The 25,631-nt window shown below is 49.6% G+C and overlaps 1 protein-coding gene across 9 annotated transcripts in view; it reads right to left on the bottom strand.

Annotated features, from left to right (window-relative positions):
* CUX1 (cut like homeobox 1) overlaps positions 1 to 25,631 on the bottom strand; it is a gene marked incomplete at its 5' end in the record, with an annotated part of 366,038 nt that overhangs the window by 63,159 nt on the left and 277,248 nt on the right. For 2 of the 9 annotated variants that reach the window (XM_081089618.1, XM_081089616.1), the window contains 8 exons: positions 2,075 to 2,916; positions 5,846 to 5,947; positions 7,393 to 7,458; positions 8,569 to 9,237; positions 10,222 to 10,318; positions 11,059 to 11,107; positions 14,586 to 14,644; positions 24,514 to 24,702. In XM_081089618.1, the coding sequence (XP_080945744.1) occupies positions 2,075 to 2,916; positions 5,846 to 5,947; positions 7,393 to 7,458; positions 8,569 to 9,237; positions 10,222 to 10,318; positions 11,059 to 11,107; positions 14,586 to 14,644; positions 24,514 to 24,702 (2,073 nt within the window). The remainder of the gene's footprint in view (positions 1 to 2,074; positions 2,917 to 5,845; positions 5,948 to 7,392; positions 7,459 to 8,568; positions 9,238 to 10,221; positions 10,319 to 11,058; positions 11,108 to 14,585; positions 14,645 to 24,513; positions 24,703 to 25,631) is intronic. The other 7 variants (XM_081089619.1, XM_081089617.1, XM_081089614.1 and 4 more) reach the window with 4 other exon arrangements.

Below are 25,631 nucleotides of genomic sequence, written 5' to 3'. Positions count from 1 at the left end.
CCTGGGGTAGGGAATACTTTTTAAGGTCATTGCTGGGCTGATGCCCTGGCATGAGGAGCCATGGTTATAGTCACAGCTTTCAGCTCCCAGGGAGAGGCAGCCTGGGAAAGGGAGGGGTGGGGTCTCCCTCCTGCCAAGGCTGCAGGGTCATGTCTTGACAACTCAGGAGGAAACATTGAAACCATCTTGCTCTTTGCCTGGTGGCGCCAGGAAAGGCTGAGGTGCTGAAGCCAAGGACCCCTTTAGAGGCAGAAGCAGTGGATACTGGTGGGATGTTGGAAGCCAGTCTCCTTTGCTGGTGCTGGGCCAAGTTGGCATTTAGAAAGATTTGCTCTCTCTGATCCTATCCTGCTCTACAGTAGGGGCCCAGAGGTGAGCTGGTGGCAACGGGGGAGCCAGTCTGGGAGGAAAACTTGCTGTAGACAATCCACGAGTTGCACATACATTCCCGGGTTTTCTTATGCTCACATATGGCCATACATATGTATGGGCACAAACACCCCCCACAGGACACAGATGCAGCCCAGGGATATTTAGGGGCTGCATCCGATCAGTCTTTTGAAAAGTTCTCAAGTTTCAGAATAAACTGCACTTGTGGGCCAAACAAGTTCAACACTATTAAGTCTGCTAAATTTAAGGCATGAGCACAAATGTCTATTTAAATGTTCTCAAATGATATTTTTACAACACTGAACTAGAAATTTCAAGGGACTTTAAATTTTCATCCTCATTTCTATTCCCCCATCACCTTTTAAAAAATCAGGACAAAGAGATCCCAATCAGGTATTGCAAGGATTCACAGCACCACACTGCAACCACTGAAGTGAAGGCAGGACAGTGTGGGGGTAGGGGTGGGTGGGTAGGCCCCTTGAAGCCACTGCTGACCCAGCCACACCCCCCTCAGGGCGGCTGCCTTTTAGGGAAATGGAGCACTTCTCATTATGCTCAGCATTCATTGTTTAATTTAAAATGATCCTGGGGTATTACGTTTATCTTATACTAGAGGCCCGGTACAAGAAATTCATGCACTCGGGGGAGGGTGGGGTGGGGGAGGGGGGGTTCCTCAGCCTGGCCTGCGCCCTCTTGCAGTCCGGGAGCCCTTGGGGGATGTCCGTAGGGAGCAGGCCTAAGCCATCAGTTGGATATCCCTAGCGCTGCTGCAGAGGTGGGAGAGGCTCCCGCCACCACCGCTGTGCTTGCCAGCGTGAGTCCGGCTTCTGGCTGAGTGGCGCTCCCCCTGTGGGAGTGCACTGACCACCAGGGGGCAGCTCCTGCATTTAGCGTCCTGCCCCATGGTGGTCAGTGTGCATCCAGGCGACCAGTTGTTCTGCCGTTCAGTCGATTTGCATATTAGCATTTTATTATATAGGATTTTACAGGCCTGGTAAATCCCCATTGTCCAGAATCTGGTTACCAGGAAGTGCTAAGAACAGAAAGGGTCTGGGAGCTCATCCACAAGCCACTGTGAGCCAGGGAAGGATGGTATGGAAACAAGGGCTTCCAGGGCCCTGGGCAGGGCCCGGGGCCACCTCCAGCCATGCATTCCTGGGCAATCACTTAATCTCTGGCTGGAAAGTACCTCAGTGCCTTCTGAATCATGAGAAAGGTGCAATTATGCTTTACATAGCCTTGGTGTTCTCTGCACGCTGGCTGTCTCTCTACGTGGTCAGATCCTTTTTTGGCCAAAGAAGCCTGCAGAGCTGCCTCTGGGCTGCAGTTGGCAGCAGAGGCAGGACTTTAACTCAGTCACCTGTCGGCTTGGGGCACGTAGTCAGTTAACTCCCCTGAGCCTCTGTTTCCTTGGCTGTCAAATGGCAACTTTACCATCCCCCTCACAGTGTGACTAAGTGGTCTAAAGGAGCACAGTTAGTTAGAGGGTCTAGCCCAGAACCTGGTCCCCAAAGGGACGCAGCAAATGGAACATTCACCAGCCAGCCTTTCCAGAACTTTGGGAGTGGACAACCCATTATACTCATTGGTTAATGCAATGGGTGACAGCAATGTCCTCTAGGTACTTAGTTCTAAGCAATGAAAATAGACGGGAACACCCAAGCACCCAAATTGAATCCCTTACCTTTTCCCCGAAGATCCGCTGACAAATGCCATTCTTGGCCAGCTTCTCTTTCACCTGCCGGGTGAGCTCGATGGTGTCCACCTCCTGGTACATGTAGATCTCATACTGCTCAGGCGTCAGTGGAGGGACAGAGGGCTTGGTGGGCTTGGACAGGGGCACGATGGGGGAGGAAGGCAGGGGGCTGTTCTGGGGCGTCTCGCTGCGGCTGGCTCCGGTCAGGCTCAGCTCTGAGCTCTGGGAGTACGGTGACTCGGCGCTGGGCCATTCTTTCCAGTATTCAGAGGAGGAGGAGGAGGGTCCCTGGAGCTGGCTGCGTTCAGCTCTCGCCTGGCCGCTGCCACCTTTCTCTTTCCCGCTGCTGGCTTCTTCGGCCTGTTTTTCCTCGGAAGGAGGGTTGTTCTTCCTCTCCGGCTGCACGGTGCTCCACCAGTGGTCCTTCCACCCGCCACTGCGGCCCAGCTCGCTCTTCACGTGTCGCAGGACACCCGGTGCAGAGTCGGTGGCTCCCTGGAGGTCCAGTCCAGCTGCGTCCTGGGACTCCTTTTTGAGGGCTGGGGGGTTGGGCAGAGCAGGGTTGCTGGAATCGGGGGCAGAGGCGGAGGCGGGCTTCTTCAAGGAGATGGCTAGAGGAGGGTAGCTGGACACCGAGGACATGGGCGAGGTGGTTATTAACTTGGGGGTCAGGATGGTAATGTCAGTCTGTGTCAGTGGCGTTTGTTTTAAGGCGGGGTCGAGGGCAGCTTGTTGAGCCTCCATTTCTCGGCGGGCTTGCTGCAGGATGGAGCGGATGGCGTCATCGGAGTTCCCACTGCTGGATGTGGAAGAAGGCTGGGCGGGCTCTGCTGCACGGAACAAACACAGAGGTTAGATCAGCCATGGGCAAACTACGGCCCGCGGGCCGGATCCGGCCCATCTGAAATGAATAAAACTACTGAAAAAAAGACCGTACCCTTTTATGTAATGATGTTTACTTTGAATTTATATTAGTTCACACAAACACTCCATCCATGCTTTTGTTCCGGCCCTCCGGTCCAGTTTAAGAACCCATTGTGGCCCTCGAGTCAAAAAGTTTGCCCACCCCTGGGTTAGATGGTGGCCCAGCCGCCACCTCTCCAGGGGAGCATGCTTCTTTCACTCCACTGCTTCCTGACCTGACCTGCCACAAAGTGCAGATCACTTGGGAGAACTGCATAGCTCCATTTGTCCAGCCGTGCCCCATCAGTGCGACATTCATGCATCTTGTGTGATAAGAGAGAGGGAGTACGCAAATAGTCAGTGACACCCATCCTGGACTTTCTTTCCCTGATGATTTAAAACTATTCTTGAGGTTTTTCTATATTCTAAAATTTTAGTGGTTTTGTCAAACTTTAGAAACATGATTTCTGTTAACAGCGTCGGTGAGAGACCAGTCTCCCAGCGTAAGTGACGTGTTTGGGTTAGCCCAGATTCTCTTCTGGGTGGGTGACTGTCATGTGGCCGGCAACCCAGGGCTGTGATCCCGGGGGAATCACAAGGCATCACTGGGCTTCAGGATTTCCATCTGTAAACTTGGGATGGGTAATGGACTAGATCAGTGGTCGGCAAACTGCGGCTTGTGAGCCACATGCGGCTCTTTGGGTCCTTGAGTGTGGCTCTTCCACAAAATACTGACTTCTACGCATGGGCCATGAAGTTTCAATCGCACTGTTTGTGCGTGCCCGCACGTGGTATTTTGTGGAAGAGTCACACTCAAGGGGCCAAAGAGCCACATGTGGCTCGCGAGCCACAGTTTGCCAACCATGGTACTAGATCAAGGATTCTATTTTTTTTTTTTTTGTTGTTGTTGTTAATCCTCACCTGAGGATATTTTACCATTGATTTTTAGAGAGAGTGGCAAGGAGGGGAGAGACGGAGAGAAACATGGATGTGGGAGAGAAACATCGACTGGTTGCCTTCCGCATGCAGCTGCACCGGTATATGCCCTTGACCGGAATCAAACCCGGGACCCTATAGTCCACAGGCTGTCGCCCCATGCACTGAGCCAAATCAGGAGGGCTAGATCAAGGATTCTTAACTCGAGCTGTGCACCAGAATCACCTGCTGCGCTTAAGATGCACACACCCAGGCCCCAGCCCTGCAGTGTGTGATTGAGAAGCAAGTGTGGGACTGGACCAGCACCTGCATTTTCAACCAGCTCCCGGGGAACTGTGGAGGGAGGCCCTGGTTGAGAGATGCTGGGCTGAACCAACTCTGTAATGTGCCTTCATATCTGGGGGAGGAAGTCATACAAACTAGCTCTTCTCCTTTAAATGACACCGAAAAATGCCTCGAACAATAGTGACAACCTTTAATGCCTCTTGAGGACTTCACTTTACTGGTTAACAGGAGTCTCTCCCTTTTCCAACTCACCTGACACTCACAGTGTCCTCCGGGTGAGGGCAGTACCACATTTCAGGAGAGAAGATGATACACCTCGAGGTGGGCCTTTCACTCTCAATTCGGGGGTATTTCCTACGCTGCCCGGGGTGCCCTGCCAAGCTTTCTGTTTGTTCTGCCACCCAGAGGAGGGACTTGCTTAAACCTCAACTCTGGCCTTGAGAGTGAGGACATACCAAATTGAAAGCTCTATGCATTGCCAGGCTTGATCCCACAGGAGTCATTTCCTATCACTCTGGGATCTCTGGAGGGAGGCAAGTGGCAACAGAGGGCAACGTGCTGGGATAGGAGTTGAGGGATCAGGGTTTCCATCCAGAGTCTACCAGCTACTGAGTTTGGGCAAATTATTCTAACTATCAGCGTATTAATCAGGAATAATAGGATAACAAAATCTGTTTTCCAGGGTTGTTGTGAGGAACTGGTTTGAAGACCTAGGTTAAGGTAGCTAAAAATGCCCAGCCCAGGCCTGCTTCCTAGAGGGAGCACTGAGCTCAGCTGATGAACAAGCAATGTGGAGTGGGCAGCCTGGGGAGAAGACCCCCTGACCATGGGGGTGGCCCGTCCTCAGTTGCCACAGCTGCCAGAAGCCAGGCCTGGCAGGAGCCCTGTGCTCAGGTTCACGGAGGGGCTCTGCAGAGCAGGGCTTCATGCGTAAGGTAACTCAGGCACCCAGTTTCCTCTCCAGCGGTGTGAGCTGAATCAATGGCATGGCGCGCTTCTCATTCAAAGCTCAACCAGAGAAACGCCGAAATGTGGGAGTTCTCTCCTCTTAGAGGAGGCAGCTCTCAGGAAGCTCGGGGCCAATTCCTGAGGCAGACTAGATGTGGACTGCAGAGGAGGACATCCATCCATTAAAACCCCCTGTTCCTCCTAGCAACATTCACTCCATAAAGCAGCTGTTAAGAATTTATTTTTCATCCACTCTTTCTCAGTAGTGTTTGGTTAAATATGTATCCAAACAACAAAAAGGCTATATTGCATTTAAAAAAGAACTACTAAAGTAAGTCAACAAGATCCTAGATCATGGGTACCTTATTGACTCAATGTTCAAGAATGACAGAAAACGAATGGTAACTATTAGCAAAAGACCTACTGCACTTGCCTAAATACTTGAAAACATACATTCTGCCTTTTTTTTTTAATTGAAAAGTTAACTACTGCTGACCAGAATGCCCAAGACAATACAGTGGGGCCCTGACTTACGAGTTTAACTCGTTAAGGAGCTCGTTAACTCAAATTACTCTATCAACTCAATGCAAAAAATCGAGACTCGTTAGTTGGGACACTTGTAAGTCAAGGCCCTACTGTATTCTAATTAAGTTTGGAAAACAGTAGTCAAAGAAGTGGAATCCATACCAGTTTTTTGCACTTGCAGTTCCCTTTTGGCTTGTTCCAGGATAGACTTGATTGCTTCATCGGACCCGGTCTCTGAGGCTCGGATCCGGGTGGTGATGTTACCTGCAAGGAGAAGCCACACCAATGACATCAAACCCACACCTGGAACAAGAACCGGTGCGGCACAAAGATCAACAGATTCTGATCAACAGATCTCACAGGAGTTGAGGCTGGTGATGGTAAGGAGGCAGGTATGGCCTCCCATTTACCTGTACCTGCTGTGCATGCAACTTCATGGCAGGTACCATGACCCCATGCATAAAGGGCTTCGTGCTGAATCTACCTGACGTTGAATGTTATTCGGCCAGTGGGATAAGCTCTCACATTTACTCAAACTGGACACCAATGGGTTGGGACCAGGGAGAGAAAATCATTTAAAAGCAATTCTAATAACTGCTTTGACATGAGGCTATGTTCAAGGTTCTGTACGTGTATTTGAGGATGGTATCCCAAAAGAAAAAATGGAAAAGAAGGGTAAAACGTTGAGGCTGATTACCTATTAATCATTTGGATGTACAAAGTAAAGAGGCTAAAGGCTTAACTTAAAATTTTCAATGTTATCACATCCTGTCTTTTAAAAGTTTATGAATGAGCCAGCCTGTGTGGCTCAGTGGACTGAGCATCGTCCCATGCACCAAGAGGTCACTGGTTCGATTCCTGGTCAGCGCACATGTCCAGGTTGTGGGCTTGGTCCCCAGGAGACTGTGTGCAGGAGGTAGCTGATCGATATTTCTATCTCTCTTTCCCTCTCTAAAATCAGTAATACATTAAAAAAATTTATTAATGAGGAGAGGAGCCTACAGAAATCCCTAAAGGACAAGAATTCAGTCTTTTGGTTACACGGTGATGCTTTGCAGAGTAGCTGCAATACAGATGTATTGAAGCTACTACGGCCCGGGGGCTGGCCCAGTTCTTTCTGGAAGCCATCCACGTTTTAATTTTTCACTACCTTCCTAAATATCAACTGCCACACCAAACCATTTAAAACCCAGCATACCGCTGGGACCAAGCCCCATAAGAGATGCCACTCCAAGGAGTGTGGTCGGGGTTGGCTAGCAGGGCCCACAGGAAAACTGATTATGATTGGAATTTGTCCACTCGGCAGCACCTTCAACGTATTTCAGAATTAAAAGATAGTACAAGGAAGCAGCAATATCTCATTTGACTTAGTCACCTGATTTTTCTCAGAGCAACAACTGTTATTCTTTCACCTGCTTCTGAGAAAATGGAAAAGGTATGATTTGAATCTAACGGGGTTTGGAATTCTTATTTGGGGGCTAAATCTTAGTGGTGGAGCCCACCTCTTCTGCACTCGGTAGAGTGCAAGCAGCTCAGAAGGAAGGGGCCTTGTGTACTTGAACCCGTGCTTTGTTTTATACTTACTATCTGTTTTTCCATCAGGTTCCAGGCCAGAATCACACTGCACAGTTTTAACCCAAATACACAGCTAAGGACATGCTGCTTCCTAGGTTACTAACTGCAAAGAAAAACACCTGCCTGCAACATACCTTCAGACCCATTTCTTCGTTTCGGTACTTCCTGAAATAGTCTGTTCAGGCTCTGGCCTGGATTCTCTGTTGAAAAACAAGTGTGGTAAGAACAAAACAATCAGGGGGATGGTGGTGTTGACGATATGGGCTGCGTGACATGAAATCTGAGCCACCTGTAACTACCGAGAGGGCTCGGGGCTTCTTGTGCAACTTGGGAGCTACTAGAAACTTCTGAGAGGCCCTTCCCTGGCTAATCGGCCTCAGAGGCCATGGCTCTGCTGCAAAAGGAGATCAGACGAACCTGCGGCACCAACGCCACCAGGGCAAACAGAGGGAGCACTGCCGCCAAGCGAATCGCCCACCAGCCCCCGGGACAAAGCTCACATTAATCATCCAAAGACAGTTAACATCGCCATAAAAACCTCCATGTGCTTTATGTAAACTGATGCTGTTTGAGTGTCTCCCTTTGATTTGTTTTGAGCCTAAATTTCAAGTTTTTTCAAATGTGTCTAAGATTACCTCTCTCTATCATTGTTGCTTTAGCAGAATGATCCCCTGCTGTTAGAGAGGGAAGGAATTCTTTCAATTAGGGACCAGATTGACTTTTTATCTTTTTATGGAGGGTGGGGTAGGAAAGATGTTTTAATGAAACTTTCATGCATTTAACTCAAGGCAGGCGTGTTTTGCTTATAATGCTAAATAAATCACTAAATAGAACATAGGCACCGGGAGTGAGTTGGCCACAGGACACACTCCCTTCTGTGTGGTGGGAAGAGAGGACACACTCTCTCGACGGAAGCTGCTCTGTGTGAGAATGGACCCCGCTGCTGCTGCTGCTCTAGGGCTGGTTGGTACCTCAAGAACGCCTCCTCATGTGAGGCCAGCACCCAAGGCCAATCGATCCCTGGACACTAAACACGCTGAGATATTGTATGTAATGTAATTCTACCGATTCAATACACAGTACTGAAATACTGAGTTTACTACATGTGAGGTGATGAGCGTGTTTCAGAGGCTGGATCTGCCAAATCTAACAACTTTTGCTCTTGCCAGTTGACCCTTGAACTCTGGAAATAGTAGAGCTGAAGAGAATTTTACCTGAGGTGATGCACAAATGTTTCATCACACACAGACACACACACAGCACTCTGTGACAGGCCCACACGCTGGTGCCAACCCATGGAAGTCTCTCACCTCTTTGTCTGCCTTGGATGCTGCGAAGAGCCAGGATGTTCTGCTCATCCGAGAGGAACTGCTTCATCTTGTGAAAAGGCTCCTTCCCGCGAACAGTCAGTTTATTCCATGGTTTGGGCCGGGCCAGAATCTCGCTCACGGACCCTTGAGACAGTCCCAAGACATAATGTCCAAAAATGCGCTGTCCAATATTGTGCTTGATCAACTGCTCTTTCACCTGCCGGGCGATTTCTGCAGTGTCTATCTCCTCGCCCTCGGAGACGCTCCCAGCACTTTCTGACTGGCTGGGAGACGGGGCCATGCCATTTACATCTGGGCTTTGTTGTAATGGACTTTGGGAAGATATGGAGTTTGTGCTGTATGGACCTGTTGAAAAAATCATGCTTGTGCTTCCTGCTTCCTGCATGGCCTTGGAGTAGAAGGACTGCATTAGCTGTCGTTGGAGGAGAGAGTTTAGTGCAAATTTTCCCGTAGAAGCCAGGGGTAGGCTGGGGCTTGCCAGGGATGAGCTGAAAAAGTCTTGCGTTAACCCCGCTGGTGAGAACTGGTGTGTACCATTAGTATTGGAAGCCTGCTCCCCCGTGTTGCGGGGCAACTGAGGAGGGGGCGCCGGCAAAGGTCCAGGACGCCGACTCTCAGGCTGGTCTTTCCCTTTTCTCCTGGCTGACCCTACAAGGAAGGGCAAACATAATGCATTATGGGGGATTCAAAAGGGAAAAAAAACCAAGACCAAAATGCAAAGTTTGCCCCACATAAGGGAAAAAAAGTGCATATTTTACAAGGGCCAATGAGCAGTGTTGGTTTGTTTTCAATTGAATTTTTAAATCAGCCAAACAAGGCCCCCCGGAAACAAGCAACATGCATTTCATGTTTGCACCTTTCTTGTACGTTGCAGCCTGGAGAGTCCCCTTGACATAGATTCAAACTCCTAAAGTGACAAGGAGCCGGTACCACACACAGTAGAGTTGACAAGTCGCGGGCCCCTGGCATTCGAGCTATTGCCAGGAGAGCCCCACCTGAGGAGCAGCAAACACTGACATTCTGGGACCAACAGATTCTCACACCACGTGCTCGGAGGCGAATGCACTGCACCGAGTCCGCTCGATCGAAGGCACGCACATTTTAAGAATGAAATATCATCGGAGCCCGAGACACTTTTAAATGGTTTACCAGCTGCCAAAACCAGAAGCAGTCAGTGACGCCACCATTTTGGGATGAGCAAAGAAAGGCTAAGGATGGGGGACGTGTTCCCAAGAGAAGCCTGACGAAGGAAGAAAAGCTCCACTGAGCCTGGAAGGGCAGGGCTAACCCTGTCCGTAGCCCCTGGAACACCACGAGCGAGAGGCCACACAACTAGGCAAAGATGAGAAAGCCAACATCCTCCGAGTGTCCCTCCTGCAATCTGCAACACTGGCCCTAACTGACCTCCATAGATACTCTGCGGCCACATATCTCACCTTGACCGTCTTTAAGCAGGCGGGGGAGGGGAGGAGAGGAGCAGTGAGGAGGACGAGGAGACCAAACACTTATTAGTCAAGGTTCTCATCAACCAGTGATGTTCCCATCATGCATCGGCCCAGACTCACGGTTCACCTTCCTCTTCCTCGACCCCGGAAGGGACCGAGCAAGGCTCGTGAGAGCCTGTCAACCTACCGCTCAGGTCGCTGTTGGAGATGCGCAGAGAGGCGTTCTCGGACTGCAGCGAGCGGTTCTTCTCCAGCAGCAGCACCTCCAGGGGCTTGGATGCGTCCTAGACAGGGCAGAGTGGGGCTCACTGCGGGCGGCCACCCTCCACTCCTCAGGCCTCAGACCCTGCAACCACACTGCTCTATGGCTTCCCACCCAACATGTTATGGAAATCTGACTTCTCCCGATGGTGATTGACACCCGCATGGAAAACATTCAAGTTCCTTTCCAAAAGAATTCATTCCAGTTGTAATAATTTTTCTTCTTCTAGACAAATATTCTCTATTTTGTCCCCAAAATCAAGTGGTATAAACCTGTGTCTCATCTGGCAATAGGACTGGCTGCAGAGCCATACACCTGTCAGAAAATCATTGTAAAGGTGCCAGCCACAAAGAGTCAGCTGTTTTATGGGCATCAGGAGCAGGATTCCATGAGATTACTTAAATTTTAATTGGCTACCAGATTACCAAGTGCTATTGTCACCTTGCCTCTGTAGATAATAAAAGCTCCCAAGCCAGCCTTTCTGGGCTGATCTTTAACACAATCTGAAATTGTTTTTATTCAAGTTCTTTGTACCAACTTAAATCACAATTTCACCGAAAATGAGTTACCAGTTTGGAAAACACTAACTTTTCTTTTTAAATAAAGACAAATTGCTTTAACTTGGTTAAGTGTTCTTGAGGCATGATTGGCCAGCTAAGGGCGAGAGGTCTCACAGAAATATTGATAGTGAAGCTCGCCTAGAGACAGTGACATGGCCATGCGGACACTCATACACACTAAAAGCAAAGTGAGACCATGTACCTGTGTCCCAGCTCCCTCAGACGGTGCAAACTCCATGGACTTCAGAATACTGCAAAGAGCAAGACAGAGTGGTTATTTCCTACTCTGACCTTTGTTCACAGCCATACTAATGAGCATCAACATCATGGTTTCCTGCTCTCCAGGACCAGAGGATCTGACAACTTTAACAACTTCCCTGGCAGCACTATAATCTGATAATGGTCTCTAGAATAACTACTCAACTAGCAGTTGGCCAGCAAAAGTTTCTTGCCCGGCATGTAAATCATTCCATATGGAATCACACCAGGTCTGTTCAGAGTATAATTTTAAAGTTGAACACAGGCATAACATTGATGCAAGTGGAATGTATTTGTAAAGCTTAGTGGGAATGAAAACGCTGGTACAAGGAAGCCAGAGAGAGAGAAATCTCAGCACCGTAGGGCTGTCACCCCACACGCTCAAGTGGTAGCTGGCACCTGGGCACAGGGAAATGGGCAAAGAGCATGGCCCCACACCTGGATGGCTCAAAAGCTGGCACAGACCTTCTCTGCAGCCCTGGGCTGGGGAAGGAGCATCATTGCAAAGATGTGGGAGAGCAGGTTTATTTCTCCTTTGTTCTCCTTATCACTGAAATCACACCAGCCTCTAGCTTGCTTCAGCAAGCCCGAGAGCTGAGTGAGGTCAGGTGCCCAGAACTGCTGTTTCCAGTGTTTCTTTAGCATGGACATCGCTTTCTTTCTGTGAGTCTATTGGGGAGGAAAGGGCAAGGAAGTCCATGTGGGTGCTCCCCTCACACACAAGGAGGGAAGGCTGCGCATCTCAGGCACGGGTCACCTGAGTTCTGCCAGCATTCTCAAACCCAGGACGTCAGCCTCTGCCCTCTTTAGGCTCCACGGAAGTGTCACCAGGAGAGCAGTGTGTAAAAATGCCCCGGGTCCCGGCAGACCACTTTCTGCCAAGCCACCACGAGGTTCAGCAGCAGCCGGCTGCTCTTAGTTTCCCTCTGGTTGTACCTTCGCAGTGGCCCTTGTCATGTAAACTAACAGAACAGCATGCCAGGAGCTGATGTGGGCAGGCCGAGCTGTAGGAAACGCTAAAGCACTTGGCCTCGCCCACCAGACAGATGCCTGGAACGTGCTCGTTCTTGGCGGCCATTAGTTTGCTCACAACTATGTGCTTGCCTGAGAGCTTCCTCAGGACCACACAAGAGAAGACGGAGTCTCCAAGTTCACACTGAAACACCGGTGTCTCTTCATGGAGTTAACAGATATTTACCGACGACTCATGTGCTGTCACTGGAGAATCGGAACCACTCCTCTCCTCATCCTCATGGACATTATAGGCTCTTTCAGGGAAGACAAAATCCAAAGAGCACGGGAAAGAGAAAACCTGTGGGGCCCTTGGTAGGAGAGACCTCATTAGGCTGGAGACAAGGTCTGTCCGTGGAGGAGTTAAGAGTCTGAGACGGGCCTTGAAGGAACAGGATGCTTTACAGGCCACTGCAGGGTGTGGAAACCCCGGCATAGATGGGAAGAAAACGTGAGCATGTTTCTGAAAAAGCACTGAAATCACTAGGAAGTGGGAGGCCAAGGACACATTTTATCAGAAAAGCCACCGAGTTGGGTGGCTGCCGGATGCTGACGTGGTGGTGGGGGCTGTGGTGTGCAGATGCAACAAGAGGGCTGGCAGGAAGGTGGAGGGTGCTCTGGGAGGAGTGAGGGCCAGTGAGGTAGGTGGGCAGACAGGAGGGACAGACCAGGGATGAGCTACAGGCTGGAGTCAAGGAGCCTTGGTTCCTGGGAACGGAGGTGGTCAGAGTGGGGGTGTGGGACTGATCTCAGCCTGGGGACGAAGGGGTCGTGGGTGAAGGCCTTGACATCAGTTCCTCTGACTCAACACTAGGAGGTGGCACCCATTTTCTTTCTTTTGAGGAGGGAAGAAGAGGGAAAGGAAGGGAAGACTGGATAGGAAGGCAGGTACAGAAGGCCAACCTGGTAAAAAATATACATCCCTGAGTTGGAAATGGAGTGGCGGAGAGTATAGGGCTTGAAGAAGCTAGAGCTGTAGAGATCAGGGGTCGGCCAAGAAGGTCCTGGCAGAGGCTGTGTGGCAGAGGGAGTGAGGCTGCACAGGACTGAGCAGAGAACCTGGAGGCACCTCACCAGGGAGGCTGGGGTCATACGGCTGAGGACGGCTCCTGGACGAGGCGGCAAGAAGGTTCCTAGCAGACCCGAGGAACGGGATTAAGAACACAAAGAACAGCATGGCAAGTTGTATATACTCACTTTAAATGGAGAAACTGAAAAAGTCAGCAAGAGAAAGGAGCTGATAGAATAGCAGGAAGGAGTAGGAAGGAAGGGAGCCAGGGTCCAGGTTGAGGGGTCAGCCTGGGGAGATGGGAGATGGGAGAAGCCAGGACAGGAGTGATTTCAAGGCAAAGGGGGAAGATGTGGGATGTCTGTCTCCTCTGCAGAGCAGAGCACAGGGTGTCTGCTGAGGGCTCAGGTGGGGACAAAAGAGGGTCCCTGGGCAGCACGGAGCCAAAGCAGCAGTGGAGAGAACACACCTGCAGGGACCGGCTCACACACCACAGTGACTTCCTACCAGGACTTGACCTGGCCATGGAGGCAGGGAAAGTCCAGGCAGAATAGGGTGGGCTGTGTGCTCTCTGAGGGGCTGCCCATGAGCTGCAGGCTAGGGGAGGAGGTTGTGAGCTCGGAGGGTGCTAGAACTGGGGGACAGGTTAGGGCCTAGAGCAGCCGTGGGCAAACTACGGCCTGCGGGCCGAATCCGGCCCGTTTGAAATGAATAAAACTAAAAAAAAAAAAAAAAAAAGACCGTACTCTTTTATGTAATGATGTTTACTTTGAATTTATATTAGTTCACACAAACACTCCATCCATGCTTTTGTTCCGGCCCTCCGGTCCAGTTTAAGAACCCATTGTGGCCCTCGAGTCAAAAAGTTTGCCCACCCCTGGCCTAGAGCCTGGGAGCTGCAGGAGGGCCAGGGTAGTCCCAGGGAAGGAGTGTGAGGCAGGAGGGCCAAGTTGGGTGGTGGGCCCTGAGGAGGGAATGTCTGAGCTTGAGAATGTAGCACTAGCACAGAAGGGACAACACACTCTCAGATGCTGCCTCTCGGGTGGGGAACTGGAGGTTGGGAGACAAAAGTCCTGGAGTCTAGGCAGCCAGGGAGGTGGGAGGCCAGGTGTACTCTTTCAGGCGGAAAAGTTTCCTTGTTCTGCTTCTGCTTTGGGGATTTATAACTGAAAAACAAGCTCATATTTTATAATGTCTAAAATGGTAATAACTCCCAATTCTGTGCATACTGGTATACTTAAAATGCATAGCTTTATAAAAAGCCCAATAATTCAGGCACAGGCCTCAGGGCAAACACCCAGGGCGGCCGAGAACATGGCCCTGTGGTGCAGCGTCTGCTGATGCTGCGACCAACGATCTGAGGCTGCCCGCTCAGTGCCATGGTGTTTTTTAGCAAATGTCCCCAGTGAGCTCTGGCTCATGAGTGGCTGAGCAGGCATCTCCACACTTACTTGAGTTCTTTCTTCACCTCTTCATAGTCAGCCTGTCCTTTGAGTTTTTCTTCCAGTTGCTGCAAACAGAGAGGAATTTTATTAGTCACCATGTCTGAAATAGGTCAATCGACTCTGCTATAAACTGAGTGTTTGTGTCCTTCTGCCACCCTCCCCTCTTCCTGGCAATGCATATGTTGAGATCCTAACTCCCACTGTGATGGATCTGGAGATGGTGATTAGGTCATGAGGGTGGAGCCCTCATGAATGGGATTAGTGGCCTTATAGAAGCGGCCCAGAGAGCTCCCTCGCCTATTCTATTCTGCCCTGTGCAGACATAGAGAGAAGAAGGCAGTCATGGAGGGGGCTCTCACCAGACACCAAATTTGCCAGTGCCTTGATCTTGGATTTCCCAGCCTCCAGGACTGAGAGAAATAAGTGTTTATTGTTTACTAGAGGCCCGGTGCACAAAATTTGTGCACGGGACGGGGGCGGCGGCGGGGGGGGGGGGGTCCCCTCAGCCTGGCCTGCACCCTCTCCAATCTGGGACCCCTGCGGGATTGGGCCTAAACTGGCAGTCAGACATCCCTCTTGCAATCCAGGACTGCTGGCTCCTAATCACTCGCCTGCCTGCCTGCATGATCGTCCCCTAACTGCCCCCCCTGCCAGCCTGGTTGCCCCCTAACTTTCCAAAAGGAAGTTGGACATCTGGAAGATGTCCGGTTGACCTGGTCTAATTAGCATATTACCCTTTTATTAGTATAGATAAGTTCCCCAGTCTATGGTATTCTGCTCTGGCAGCCAAATGGACTAAACAGATTTCACTGATTACATTCCCTGTAAAACATCCAGTGGTCCCTGAGAGGGAACCCAAAAATGTACAAATGAAAGTTGATAACGTGTGGTGTCGTCTTTTGTTCTTTATTCTGTGGTCTGGTGTGAGCATGTATGTTAGTGGACACAGGCATTCACACACACACACACGTTAATGTAAGACTGTAACATAAAATTTGGAAAACAATAAGGAAAAGGCCATTTTGTACGAATATCATGAAATGACAAACAGAATGAAGAGATGCCCTGCTAGTATTGTAAAAACAGCAAGTGGCTTTTCACAAACCATGTTTGGCTAGCTGATGCATATAGTCAGTTGTTAACACCCTTGGTGGGACCCTGCAAACCAAAGATATAGCCCCTTTTTTGTTGAGGCTATCATCAGATAGGCATCAGGAAAAAGCACTTGCAGGGGCTCTTAGGAGCAGAGGCCTGTTCAGCTGGGTGGTCAGTGTTTCCCTGACAGTTCTGAACCCTGTGGGGAGGGTCCTCCAAGGGTGCCCTGGGCCACAGCAGATCCCCTGATGGCCCTTCAGAGGAAAGGCGAGGGGTTCTGTCCAGGGGTGCAGGGGAGTGACAGCATATTTCCCAGGCAGGACGATGCTCTAATAGGCTCCATTGGAGTCTGTGTGCTCGCTGGGCATTCATTGGCAGTTTTAGCACAGAGCTCGACAGGCTTTCTTGCCAGGCAGGCCTTTGGTATAGGGAGGTCAGCAGCTGCGCTTCCCTCTATGAAGGTGTTTTGGACTAATTTGCTTTTTTTTCTCCCCATTAGGGAGCTCTGTAGGGGAAATAAGCAGCTTAATAAAAACACAAAGACCCAGGTTGTGGGGAAGGATTCTAACGACTTAGCGTGTTTCCAAACCTGGGGTGAACAAATTCCTGGGCCTGAATCAGAGCACCCCTCCATCTCCGGGGCTTCCATTCGCCTTTGGCTTGACCAGCCACAACTACAATCTCAGTTTAAAGACATCTGGGAATATGTTGGAGTTGAGGGAGGAGATGCTCATGTGGCCATCAGCTTCGACATTTACCCGAATCCCACCCTGCTCGCTGTTTCAAGAATTCAGGTGTTCTATAAACAAAAGTCATTTAGTCCATTTTTCTACTGCATTTACTGGCAGTTTGGTGTATTTTCCATTGCGTAAAATTGTGCTGCCCTAGTTCCTTTATAAGACCTCTTGCCAATGTTATGTTTATAATGGTTTCTCAGCCATAATCAAGCAGGGGGTAGCATGCACTCATTTTCTGACAAAAGAATCTCAGAAGGTGCTCATGAAAAAATGATTACTTCATTCTTCTCTTTATGGTGGAATAGCAGGAAGCACTAATGTGCTAACCCTCCCAAACAAAAGATCCAGTGCTGCTGGGATACAGAAATACCTTTCAGACTGAGGAATTCACTGACGCTGGATACAAAATACATAAAACTTGGTCATGTTCAGAGATCAGGAGAAAGGAAGAAAGGCAGCGAGAGGGGAAAACATGGAACACTTCAGAACTCAGCATGTCACTGAACCAGGAGTCAGTTCTGTCTCTTGCAACCTGGGTGACCTTGGACATGTCAATAAACTTCTGGTCTATAGAATGGGATAGCAGCAATGACCTTAAAGGGTTTAGCTAAGGGGCACAAAGGCAAGGACATGGTGCAAATGTTGGCACGGTGGGCCTCGGATGTGGGATCATTACCATCGCCAAGTCCCAGTCCACTTTCCTGAGAGCACAGTTGCAGGTCTTTTTTGCAGACCTGAGGTCGGCCCCGATCAGAAGGCTCTAGGCTGGAGTCTGTCATTTGGTTGGGTATAAGCATTCACTGAGGACTAAACAGCTTCCACTGAAATTTCTGCCACCAGCTTAATTAAGAACACATGACCACGCCTCTAAAGCTCTGACGATGTCTCTGCTCATTGGGCAAATGGATGGAGGTCTGACCAAGCTTGTCCTGACCTGTGAGCACTTCAGCCTGTCCCCACAGAGTGCCAGGAAGCATAGGCGGGGCTGACCACTGGCCTCTGACACTGTAAATGCCATCAAGGAAGAAAGACCAAACGTCCTCAGCTCAGTTCTGTGACCAGAAACTCCTTGCTGAGTACCTAGAAAGCCTACTTCCAAGCCTCAATCTGGAAAGGGCAACAGGTGCTTAACCTGCCGTTCTCATCGGACAAAAATCCCTCTCTCAGAATCGCTAATGTTCACTGGGTAGGCCCAATTCTATGCTTGGTTCTGCATCTTGCTATCTTACTTAATTGTTGCAACACCCTGCAGCGGCATCTATCTTCCCAAATAAAGAAAAAGAATCACTGAGCTCTACAATCAGACCTCGTCAGAGCAGAGGCTGACCTGCCTGCTGCAAGGCTGCGCTGAGCCTCACAGGCGGACGGCAGCTCTCAGATGCAGGGAGACCTTCACAAGACACTTAACTTCTCTAGGCTTCAGTTTGTTCATAAATGGGGCCGTGATGCACACAGTACCATGCTTCTGCGAGGCTTCAATGAAATAATGCGTATTAAGTGCTTAGTGCAGTGCTTGGCACATGGTAAGGCACTCAGCAATGGCCGTTATTATTGTTTCCCTAGTTATTATTACTTTACCCTTGGATGTGACTAAATTGTTTCTGAAGAGGCTCTGTGGTTCTGAATCCAGGGGCTCTGTTTATGACGTTCTCCACTTCCCAATGTCATCTCTCAATGTCCCCATTGTTCTGTGGCAGATCCATGGGGAAGGAACACAGGTGCCTGGACCAATTCTGGCTCTTAAGTGCTGATGGCAGGAAAGGCAGCCCCATATCCAGTTCCATGAATGCAGAATTTGGAAGCCAGATTATCTTCCTGAAAGGTACTTATCTAAGCAACACACATGGGCTTTATACAGACAGGTGAGAAATGGCCACATGTCAGAAACAGGTTGCTAGCCCAGGCTGAGTTGTGACCTTGGGTGATAGGCTTAGCAAGCAAGCAAGCAAGCAAGCAAGCATGTACTGGCCGCAGCGCACACACTTGGGAGAGTGAGATGAAGAAGGACACAGAGCAGTGGTTCTCAACCTTCCTAATGCCGCGATCCTTTAATACAGTTCCTCATGTGTGGTGGCCCCAATTTCATTGTTACAAATTGAACATAATTAAAGCATAGTGATTAATCACAAAAACAGTATGTAATTATTTATGTGTTTTCCGATGGTCTTAGGCGACCCCTGTGAAAGGGTCTTTCGATCCCCAAAGGGGTCGCCACCCACAAATTGAGAACCGCTGACATAGAAGAAGTAACAGGGGGAACCTAGGCTGGGTTGCTTTGGTTCACTGAGAAGTCAGAGAAAGGGGGTTAGCCTGGGACGAGCTGCTGCTGCTCATTGCTCCCCTGGTTGCAAATCTTGTGGGGTCCCTTCGAGTTTAGGAGATGTAGGCCTGTGGGGGAAAGGAAGAGGGAAGACAATGGCACGGGCTTCCTGTAGGGGAGAGGGCACTATATGAAATTCTTAAATTCCTGGCTAAGACTCAAATATAAGAAAATTTAAAGTGCAAACTATTTTGGTGTGTAGCAAATTAGGCGCTACACTTATAAACGATATCTTAGTCAAGTTATACCACAGGGCTTTCCCTGCTCTGGGGCTGCCAACTTAAGGGGCCTCTGGCACGGGACACAAATACAAAGACCCTGGGAAAGGCCTCATCTTCCAGGCCGCACAGCGAGGGGGTCAAGGCAGCAATACCTCTTTGCAATAACAGACTGTGGGCCGGAGAGGTGACTCTGTTGCAGTTTGCAGACAGCGCCACCTTCCTCCTCCAGGATGACCAGAGCTAGGTTCTTGGCAGCGCTGTCTGGAGACTGACAGTTCAGGTGTCGGTGTGTGACGCCTGGTACTCAGCTGGAGCCCTGGGTTCCCTGGTCCAGGGCAGGGATCTGAGGCATAGCTTCTGGGGTTGATACAGATTTTCTGGGGTCTAGGACTAGGCAGTGTATGCCTCCTTTTCACCTAAATGGGGGCCCCCTTCAGTCCCCACTGTTCCTCGGTGAGAGGTAGCATCTACTGATGCTGGGCAGCGGGGAGAAGCCCAGGGATGGCTGGGTGGGCACTGTGCACACATGGATGCTGAGAATTCAAGACAAAAGGAGGAGACCACAGGCCAGATAGGGGTTGGCGGGGAGAGTGACGGCTATGTTGGAGCGCTTGCTCCAGGCAGGAGAAGGGTGGCTCTGGATAAAGGCCCTTCTATGGTAACCCTGTTACAGGTCACCTCCAACTTCCTCGAGCTGTGATCTAGGTGTGACCCAGGCACAGGGCAGAATGGTGTCATCACACAGCAGGAGGGTCCTGGCCCAATATAGGCCACCTGGACATTGCAAGTCATGGTCAGCTAAGGGTGCTGCAAGCTGGGGACTATGCAAGTGAAACACCAGGATTTACTCACAAGTGACTAGAACACATGCATCTTCTTAAGAGGATTCACTGTAGATTCTCACAATTAGCTCCCTGAATCATCTCCAGCAACACCCACTGGTTCACAGCAATTTACAGGACACTACTTGAAACCTCCAGCTCCTATATCAATCCTAGAACAGCCCTTTTGGTTTTTGGAGATTGCTCCCCCTAGGCCTCACCACTGCTCCCTGAGTGGTACCATCTTCGCCCTTCCTCCTCCCCAGAGAGAGCTCACTGTCCTTCCTCCAATCTGCTCACAGTGCCTTCGAGACCCAACCAGGGCGAGGCTCTGGGAGGCTCGGTCCTAGGCTCCTCTGCTTTCAGGATGCAGATGCTTGTGCATCCAGGGTAAGTCTCCCCTATGGTGGTGGGTGGGTGCAGTGGAGGCACATGCACGGGTCTCCCATATACAGCGCCGGGCTAGAAACTACAGGGCCTGGCCTCTCCTAACTGCAGTGGCCTCCTCCACAAAGCGGTGGTCATCATGCCCGCCCACCTAGTGAGTGTCAAATGGGATGTGGATGTTAGAGCTTTATACACTGCGATGCTGCTAAGATGCTTGCTAAAACATGATAGAGGGCAGCCTTTATGCAGAGTCAACACACTGCCTGGTGAGGAAACTTATGTAACCAAAGAGGCAGCGTTCAGAATTAAAGGCATGGAGTGACTGTAGAGAAGCAGTAATCAGTCTTTTGTTCCCGTCCCAACCTCCTGAGGGACACAGTAAGCTCTACAGCGGCTCAAGAGGACCACCAGCACATCAGGAGGTGGGGTGAGGGGCCCAGAGGGTTGGGGAGGCATGCGCAGCTTGGAGACAGTCCTGCAGGTCACTGTAATACACCTGCCCAAAGATGTAATTTCTCCCTATGGGAGACTGGCATCCTTTTAGCTATCTTTTCTCATAAATATAATTTTAAATAGAATCTTTTGGAAGCATTGTTTTCTGTGCTATAGTGAACATAATGTAGGTGACTGCCTAATCATACTGCCTCTATTTTTAAAAAAATTATTTTATTTTTATCTTCATCCAAGGAGAATATTTTTTCCATTGATCCTCTACAGAGAGTGGAAGGGAGAGGGGAAGGGGAGAGAGAGAGATAGAAACATGGATGTGAGAGAGGTACATTAACCCAGCCGTGGCAAACTACGGCCCGCGGGCCGGATCTGGCCTGTTTGAAATGAATAAAACTATTGAAAAAAAAGACCGTACCCTTTTATGTAATGATGTTTACTTTGAATTTATATTAGTTCACACAAACACTCCATCCATGCTTTTGTTCCGGCCCTCCGGTCCAGTTTAAGAACCCATTGTGGCCCTCGAGTCAAAAAGTTTGCCCACCCCTGCATTAACCATTGCCTCCCGCACATGCCCTGGGGGTGGGGAATGAACCTGCAACCTAGGTATGTGCCCTTGACCTGAATTGAACCCTCGACCCTCTGGTGTGCATGCAGGCTGATGCTCTAACCATGGAGCACACTGGCCAGGGCTATACTGCCTCTGTTTCCAAGTATCCTAACAGAAGACCACAGAATAGAGTTATCAAAAATAGCAGCCCTGTCACAGCAGTGGGTTATTTCATCAATTACGAATATAGAATTGTACGTTACAAGTAGCACTGTGCTTGAGCACTGGTAGGTGAAGCAGGAGGAAACATCCCCCGCTTCTGAGTCTATTTCCATGTCTATTTGACTGTATACGGAGAGGAGAGTGATGCGTTTATGGTGAACTTGGCTTGAAAAAGCGAAACATGGGGAGGGAAAGACTGGTAAGCATCCAACTGTCAATTTAGCCCCAAAACATCACAAATCAATTGTCTAAGTGAAGGGAAGAATCTCAATCACAGAGATTGGGAGCTTCAAGGTGCTAAGGCAGGTGACCTATTAGCCCCCAGAGCCATCCCATTACAGACAGCACCACAGACCACCGGCAGAGAGACCAAAGGCTCCCAGTCACCTCAAGTCTCAAGATTCTGCCCTGATGTCCCCGGCCCTTGTGACACCAAGTGCCCACATTCCACCAGCGACTGCCATTAGCATTTGCCTCAAAGGCCATTGTTAATGTTCATGGCAAAGCACCCACAACTCCAAGATGCTGAGGTGGCTGGAAGCTGCAGCATCCTCAAACGGATCCCAATTTGAGCCCCACACAGTGTCCCCAAAGCTGGACAACACGGTCCAAGAAGGAAAGGGCTGGGGGGAAGGGGAGGAAAGGGGTGGGGAGGGAGGAGGAGAGGAGAGCCCCCGGGAAGTTCAGGGACGGCTCACTGCTGCTTCTGTGCGCCACCACCGCTGGGTCACAGACCCCTGTTGCAAAAGCATCGGGCTGTCAATATGACGGGCCTCATTCATAAAATAGTTTCCTAATAATTGTACCGCTGCCTAGTTTAGATTTGAGACTATAAATTATACACATTAGGTGGGGAAAGAGCCCTGGGAAGGTATCTCATTCAATTAACCTTACTCCTTTGGGGAAGGCTAATGCCTTTTGTGTGCAGGTTCGATATTGGGGAGGTCTTCACTCCTGGCGAGAAGGGGTTAAGATAATTAAAACCAGAGAGGTCTTGTTACTAGAGGATATGTTTTGATTATTAGATCAGATGAAGATAAGGGAGCAATAATTTTGGAAGAAGTATTGCCGAATTGTTTCATTAACTGCACAGTATTAAAGATTTCCCCCAAGATATGGATAAAGAACATTAATTTGTGAAAACTGTGTTTCATTTTTTGTGAAGGCAAACATTAAAACCTTAACTGGTTTAGAGGAAATTGCTCTAGAATAAAAAATGCAAGCTCTACAGCCTCCCTCTTATGTAGTCCAATGCAGAATGCATTTGAGTCAAACCCTTTAATGGTAACAGAGGAGAGAAAGGCAAATTATCTAATAATAATGCCAATGCTAGGGTCAGAAATAGCTGTAACATGAGAAAATTAGATTTAATCTAGAAATAAAAAATGAGCACTAGTACTCACTGAGCAGGCTGATGAGAGAAAAAGACACAATGAAGAAATAAATGCCATGGTTGATGACAAATGTGACTAGGTCTCACACATCTTCCCAATCACAGGACTATCTCCCCCAAGGAGCCCAACCTGGCAGTTTCTTGGGCTGTGGATGAAACCTATCCCAAAGAGGCAAAGGAGAAGCTAGCGAGGCAGGGCTGTGGGTTCTGCCAGTGCCAGCGAGTTGCTATGAGGACAGACTTGTTGGTACTTAGCTCTGGGTCAGAAACATGGTCATGTGTCAAGAAGAAAACTTTCAATGGAAAAAGAAAATCAAGATGGCCCTACGACATTCTAGAATTGCTCTATATAAGAAAAAGTTGTCCTGACATTTTTATAATTAAGCTTGATCCACCTTATTTAGCATACAATGATTATACTTGGCATTCATTCATTCATTCAGTCACGCATCCCACAAATGGATGCTGAGTGGGGGCAGGAGGAGGCCCACGGGGGCCTTGTGGAGGGACAGCAGAGTGGAGAAGGGGAATGTCTGGCCTGGGAGCAGGGGCCAAGCCTGTGCTGGTAAGACACTCTGAGGCTCTCTGGCTCTGACATGCTAGGAATCTAGGGTCCCAGGACTATCTTCAAATTACACCAAGTAACTTCAAATGATAGGAAATAGCTTAAGTAAAGTATATATATTTCAACATAATGAAAAAGATTCCAGGTTCTGAATTTGGGACACAAAGTTATGAGAAACCTCATGAGGACCTAGGTTTTGTCGGGCCGCTGTGATCCTGCCTGGGAGGAAAGAGAACAACTCTGTGAGCTGTGTTGAAGTTTAGGCAGCTGTGGTGTGTCCCAGGCCTGAGGACAAAAAATGATCTTGCAGCTTGAGAGTAAGGCCCAGGGGGCTCGGGTGCCTCTTGCTTTCATTTCATCTGGGCACAGGCAGAGCTCACATTTCAGTGTGCCTGGGCAGCCCAGCAGAGCTGACTAATGGCAAGTCTATGCAGACAGCCTGCGAACTTGACAGCTCCTCTCACCCACCCAAGAAGCACACAAGCCTCCAGGTCCAACACTGCCAGCCACAGCTCTCAAGTAGAAAAGCAGTGCCGTGGGTGGGCGGGCACTGAGGATGGGGTTTCTACCAGGTGCTGAAGGTGCTGCCCAGGCTGGAGCTGGCAGAGGGGTTCAAAGCCCACCTCCCTGCCTTGGGTGCCAGGACTCTGCTTCTAGCTGCTTCACAGAGGTTCAAGGTTGCCATATTTGTTGACAATTCCAGATGTGATGTCTTCCAAAAAAGAATTCTGATGGAATTTAGACACCCATGCTTCTGACTGAGGTCCTCCAGGGAGCCTCATCCATGTCATTCTGTTCTGACTGGAGGGAAAAACTTGTTGATGGTTGGAGCTCAGACTAAGAAATATCCAAGCAGTCACTTTTACTTTTAAAAGAGAATTTTAACCATTACCTTTGCAGACCACTAAAATGAGAATACCTGTGCAAACAAGGCAGGGCCAAGAAGGCAGCTTCTGAGATATGGCCTCCTGCCATGGTCACTACACCCATCCGGCGTCCCAGACACTGGGCAGAAGCAACCACTGAAGAGCTCTCAGGGTGTCGGTGGGGAGCCAGAACCATCACTGCAGGCCAATCCCAGGCTCCCTCCAGGGCCGTGTGTGGAGGAAGGCAAAGGGTACGCAAGTGCACGACCAGCCCTCCCTTGCCCGCCGGCCCCCACAGTGTCCTTACTTTGAGCGTGCTGTTCTTGGCACTCAGCTGCTGCTCGAGCTGGGAGATCTGGCTGGCGGAGTTCTCCCGCAGCTTGGTGAGGCTAGCCTGCAGTCTCTGCACGTCTTCCACCAGCTGGGCGATTTCCCGCTCTTTGGCGGCCAACTCAACTTCGAGGCTAGAGCGGGTCAGCACCTCTATGGCCTGCTCCTGGGAAGGAGAAAGGAAATGACAAAACTGCACCAGCTCAGGCAGGTGCTGGGGTTAGCTGTGCTGGCAACCGCAGCAAAAACAGGCAGCTAGGAGGATGTGGACGGTGAGCTCATGGTAAGACATTACTTCTTGCCTCTGCTTGGAAGGATCTACTGACTGCCTTCTCTACACCACCCTTCCATCCTCACGGTGAGCTGCCATCCATCGGGTTTGTCCACTCAACAAGCATTTATGAGTATCAGGCACACAGCAGTGGACAAAAGGGTGGATGTCCCTTTCTTCACGGGGCTTCTAGTCAGTGGGATGGGTGGGTGGGTGAGTGCACTAAATGCATTTATTAGCAGCATAAAGTGCCAGAGAAAAGCTGAAACAAGAGGTCATGGGGTCAGACTTCAGAGAGGCAGTTGGAGTTTTTAATAAGATGGTCAGTAAAAGCCTCATGAGATGGTGATATCTGTGCAAAGATCTAAAGGAGGCGACAGAAAGCGCCTTGCTGGTGGCTGGGGATGAGTGCTTCAGCCAGGGGAATGACAAATGGGAAGGCTCTGGAATGCTCCAAAGCATTCAGATGTTCTCCCACCAGAAGGGACTCAATGTCTTTCGGTTCCTTACAGAGCTATCTAGATGCTATGTTGTTTGACAAATTGATTTTCAGAGTCAACATTTTAATAAGAGTTAAGAGATGTGGAAGATGCACATTTGGGATTTCTTTGCTTAAAAATTCTTATGATGACTGATTTTTTTTTTAATCCTCACCTGAGGATATTTTTCCATTGATTTTTTTTTTAGAGAGAGTAGAAGAGTGAGGGAAAGACAGAGAGAAATATTGATATTAGAGAAACACATTGACTGGTTGCCTCCTGCATGAGCACCAGCCAGGGCCTGGGCCAGGGAGGAGCCTGCAACTAAGGTATGTGCCCTTGACT

The sequence above is a fragment of the Myotis nattereri genome, assembly GCF_964212035.1.
Source record: "Myotis nattereri genome assembly, chromosome: 4".
Taxonomy (NCBI): domain Eukaryota; kingdom Metazoa; phylum Chordata; class Mammalia; order Chiroptera; family Vespertilionidae; genus Myotis; species Myotis nattereri.
The sequence above is the reverse complement of the archived record's forward strand: the minus strand, read 5'-3'. Positions and strand labels throughout refer to the sequence as shown.